The sequence below is a fragment of the Bison bison genome, unplaced genomic scaffold (genome assembly GCF_000754665.1).
Source record: "Bison bison bison isolate TAMUID 2011002044 unplaced genomic scaffold, Bison_UMD1.0 scf7180017864289, whole genome shotgun sequence".
Classification (NCBI taxonomy): Eukaryota; Metazoa; Chordata; class Mammalia; order Artiodactyla; family Bovidae; genus Bison; species Bison bison.
In genome coordinates this window covers 10,593,090-10,597,589 of record NW_011494861.1, presented here as the reverse complement: position 1 = coordinate 10,597,589, position 4,500 = coordinate 10,593,090, and the positions used below count along the sequence as shown (strand labels likewise).

At 57.3% G+C, this 4,500-nt stretch overlaps 2 protein-coding genes across 2 annotated transcripts in view; one reads left to right on the top strand and one right to left on the bottom strand.

Annotated features, from left to right (window-relative positions):
* The window catches only part of MORN1 (MORN repeat containing 1), a 49,751-nt gene extending 48,555 nt beyond the window's left edge, over positions 1-1,196 (bottom strand). Inside the window, exons 1-2 of the mRNA XM_010849981.1 lie at positions 1,118-1,196; positions 562-633 (exon numbers count right to left, since the gene is read on the bottom strand). Coding sequence (XP_010848283.1) covers positions 562-633; positions 1,118-1,193 — 148 coding nt within the window. The 5' untranslated portion in view covers positions 1,194-1,196. The remainder of the gene's footprint in view (positions 1-561; positions 634-1,117) is intronic.
* Positions 1,197-1,440: 244 nt separating this feature from the next.
* The window catches only part of RER1 (retention in endoplasmic reticulum sorting receptor 1), a 10,213-nt gene continuing 7,153 nt past the window's right edge, over positions 1,441-4,500 (top strand). The window contains exon 1 of the mRNA XM_010849977.1: positions 1,441-1,621. The gene's annotated coding sequence lies outside the window, so the exon portion shown is untranslated. The remainder of the gene's footprint in view (positions 1,622-4,500) is intronic.

Here is a 4,500-nt window from a genome sequence, read left to right as displayed (position 1 = left end):
AACACTGAAAAATACATTTTGAAAAGAAGGAACCACTTTGTCCAGGTCAGGAAGAGACTCAGATTTCAGCACAAAAGGGAGAAACACCCACGTGGCAAAAACACTCCCATAAAAGTCAAAAGGTTCAAAATACACCGGCAGCCAACTGATACACAAATAGTTCATGAGAAAATACTGAAAGATCAATCCTCTGGCAGAAAAATCTGCAGAGGCTTCGAGCAGACAGAACCCCAAACAGGCATACAACTGTGACAGTAAACTTTGGAAAGTTCAGGTCTGCCTCTGGGGTGGACGCCAGGGGACTCTCACTTGCTACTTGCTCTCCTTGCTATTTAGATTCTTTTTTTACAAAAATGGTCAGGCTCTTCATCTTCAAGGAAAAAATAAAGACAGTTTTCATCAGCACCAAGGCGGCTGTCTGGGTCCCCCATTCTGCAGGAGATGGCCCCTCAAGGGCACGAGTGAGGGCCCGGTATGGCAGGCAGGCACGTGGCCCCAGCTCCTCTGGGATGTGTGCTGTCAGTGGAATGGCTACAGCAAGAGGCCATAGCCTGTCCTTACCGTGTTTCTTGCCTCCTCTCCATTCTCCTTCGTATCGAAAGAAAGAATTCGGATAAACGTAGACCCCATAACCTGAAGGTTGAAAGGACACCCAGCTGAGCACCAGGTACAGATGACTTGGCTGACGACAAGCACGCACAAGGTGGGGGCCATCCCGGGGCTTCTCTAGGTGTCTGTCGTTTCACCTCTTAGTGAGCCTCACCCCCACTGCTCCCCAAAAGCTGTTTGGGTCACAACTCTCCCTGTTAATCCGTTTATACAGCAGACATGCTGAGCGCCCAACCCGTGCAGAGGCGCCCGCCCCGCCACCCTGGGTCACCGAGGGTCGACTCAGTTCCTCCCAACTGGGTCTCCAGGCCCCAGCCGGTTCTGCTACTCGGGGCCCGGTACCCCGCCCATATCGTGGGCACCCAGACACCTGAGTTGGGGACGACAAAGCTCCCAGGGGTGCGAGCTGGGTTCGCACCGGGAGCTTCCAGGAATGCTCAGCGAGTTCCCGGACCTGTCCGCCTCCCTCCCTTCCCGACGGAGGCCCGGTAGGGTAGTCGGCCGTTACCGTCCCGCGGTGGCCTTCCTGGAAGCTCCCGGTGCGGCAGGCAGGAGGTCGCGCGTTCTTCACTGGCGAACGCCATCTTGCCGCTAGAGGTTTCCCTTAGCAACCACATAGTTCTTCTCTACTGGCTTGTTGGTTGTGAGGGGGCGTGGCCTCTAGTCAGTCCCTGGGCGTTACCAAGTTCTGGAGCTGAACTATCTGGGCCCGGAGCCAGAGGACGCGAATGCGCTTGCGCAGCATGGAGAATTTCCGCCGCTTACGTCTCTTCCGCCTACGTGACAGCCCAGCCAACGGCCTGGGCGCTCGCACAGGAAGCGGAAATGGTTGGAGGCTCACGGCCCCGCCCCGGCGGCCATCTTGGAAGCCCGGGAGGCGGTGCCGCGCAGGACTGAGCGGAAGTGCTCGGTTGCCCCTTCCCGGACCGAGCGAAACGCCGGCGCGGCAGCCACCCGCGTCCTCCTTCCCGCGGCCCTCGGGAGACCGCGTTCGGCCGCAGTGGACCGCGAGGTGCTGGCGGGCGGGGCGGGGCTGGGGTCGGGCGGGTGCCGTGGTCCTGAGGGGCGCGCGTGAGACTGGGGCAGGGCCGGACCCCCGGGGTCGCCGCGGTGACCGGCTCCAGTTCCCTGGCAGCGCGTCCTGGGAGGGGTCGGCTGCCTGCCCGGGGCCGTGGGACCTCGGTGTCCTCGCCGATCCAGGGCGGCCTGCGGGACTTGGGTAGGAAGCGCCGCGGTGGACTTGGGTCGCTCGGGGTCGAGTCCTGGCCCTTCTGCACACCGAAGATCCCGAGCGCTCGGGCTAACCCGCCCGACGGCGCCCCGCGTGCTGTCCCACAGCTGCCCCCGGAAACCTGCCCCAGGCACATAGGCCTGGGAGCGTCCCTGGGCGCCTGCTATTCGGTCGGATTGGTCTCATTCCCGGAGATGTGTAAGGTGGAGCTCTCCTCGTAGGTGAATATAGGGCCCCCAGGTCTTGGTGGTGCAGGTGTGGTGGAGACGGGAAGGTGGTCGTGCCCAGGGAAAGGAGCCGGCCGTGAGCCCTGGCCGAGCACTCGGGTGGGTGAGGTCTGGAAGGGCCTTTCAGCGAAGAGAACAACATCGGAGGATGAAAGTGTGGGAAATTACCAGGCTCGGGACCCGGGAGAAAGGGGGCAGGGGATGAGGGGAGACATAGAGGGAACCAAACGGTGCCAGGCAGGACTGTCCTCGGTGTGGGATGCGTCTGCGTGGGGACAGCTCCACAGACAGGTGCAGTGATGACTCTGGTACAATGCCCACAAACCTGCATAAGTGATACTCCTGGTCTCTGTTTGGAACAGTTTGATCTTGTTTTTTTCTTTGTTTCCTTTGTGGCTGAGCCTGAGGCAGTGACATCCGACAGAGAACTTAACCCACTGCTAGCTCTGTGTCTGGCCTCATGGATAACGGAGCCGGCAGTGGAGGGACAAGGCTCCCCTTCCAGGAGCTTGCATTCTAGTAGGAGGAAATAGAGAAATGAGGCAGAAAGCAGTCAGAAGTGGCCTTGGAACTGCAGAGGACTGCAGACACCCCAGCTGTGTGACGGCCACCCTGATTGGAAACAAGTCCGAACAAGGCCAGCTTGCTGCCTTCCTCCTGGGGGTGCTTCTGGTTAGAACCGGGCCCCACACTGGTTCTAACAAGGCTGGCTGCTGACTCCCCACCAAAGGCCTGGGGGGCGGTGCTGAGATGCTGTGGCCCTGTTTCACAGACTGGAGTGGGGAGGGCCACAGTGGCCTGCGAGTCACGCCATAGACAGGCCATTTGATCCAAAGTTCACCTTCTTAATGTTGATGGGAGTTCAGCCAAGGCGTGGAGTTATGTTAATGTAAATGTCTTATGTCAGGTGACCTGAAGTTGGTCAACATGTCGTGGGCAGATCTTTCACACATTCAGTTAAGAGAACGAGACTCAGAAGCGGTTGTCTCTGTGTAGGGCATACTTTAGAGGAATAGCAGGTGTTTGTCTAATGTTAATTTTAATACCTCAATTCAAGTAAAGGCATTTAAATGGTAGACACTTTAGTCATAAAAAAGTAAAATAGGGAAAAATTTGTATGGAATCGTAGGATAAATGATGTTACTGATACAGCTTTCTTCTGGCCTGACTTTGGTCTAAATAGCGTGGCTGGCCTTCTCTAATTTAGCCCTTTTGAAAATAGGAAATTTTCCCCAGTTGAATATAAAGGCAAACTTCCCCAAAAGACAGGGCTAGGAGCTACAGTTCACTGTGGCTCCCAAGAAAGCAAAGGGCATTTCTGGGTCTCCTTGGCACTCTGCCCCTCCACTGCTGGGCTCCAGGAAATGGTGTTACGGAATCAGAGTAGACGTTCTAGCACAGATGTGCTGGTGCTTGTGGGATTGCTCAGATTATCTGCATATCAAAGTTGTACTGTTGACCCTTGAACAGCATGGATTTGTACTGCACGGGTCCACTCTCGTGTGGATTTTTTTCATGAGAACAGTACCGCAGTACTGCACAATCTGCGATTGGTTGAACTGCAGGTCCAGAGACTGACTCTAAAGTTATACTTGGATCGTTGACTGCTGGGGCTGACGCCCCTGCGTTTGTTCAAGGACCCACTGCAATTGGTACTGTGTTCCATCTGGGATCTAGGATCATGTTGTGAGCCTGCTAACTAGCGGGTGCATTCAGGGAGGATGTGCAGATCCAGGCTCTAGCCTGGCAGTGAAGAGGCCGAACAAGGCTCAGACCGTTGGACGCCTCAGGTGTCTGCCCAAATGGGAAGGGCTGCTGTGCCACCTTCCAGATGAGGAACGGTGGCTGCATGACCATACCACTCAGGGGCAGTGGGCTCCATGTTGGAGTCCACTTCTGGTCCCCAGCCCTGCCATGGTGCCACAGGTGGGGAGGAAGCCGCCCATGGTATGGGGGCAGTGAGAGCTTGTCCCTAGCATCTTCACCAGCTTTGGACTGGCATGGCCTTCTGCCCTCTGCTTCCTTTTTGTTCTGCGGTTCAGGTGGGGGCCATGCTGGGCTGCAGGAGCCAAGGCCAGAGCTGCTCTTGACTTTGAGCAAGTGGCCTGGACTGTCTGAGGCTGCTGTGCTGCTGTGGCATAGGGGTGACGGTGCCCACCCTTCTCTTGGCGATTTGGGCTCTCGTGCTGAGTCCTCATGGAGTCGCGCGGTCGGATGAAGTAGTCAGGAGCAGATAGGGTTACCTCCATGCACAGATAAGGAACTGGGGCGCAGACAGACGGCTACTGGGAATCCTGGCCATGGAGTGGGGACCTGGTCTGGACAGGGCCTGGCACCGTGGGGAGCAGCCTGGACAGAGACCAGGTGGGGCCTAGAGAAGAGGGGCTACTTGGGAGCCTGTGGAGCGGCGGGGGGGGGTGCCGGCAGCGGGGT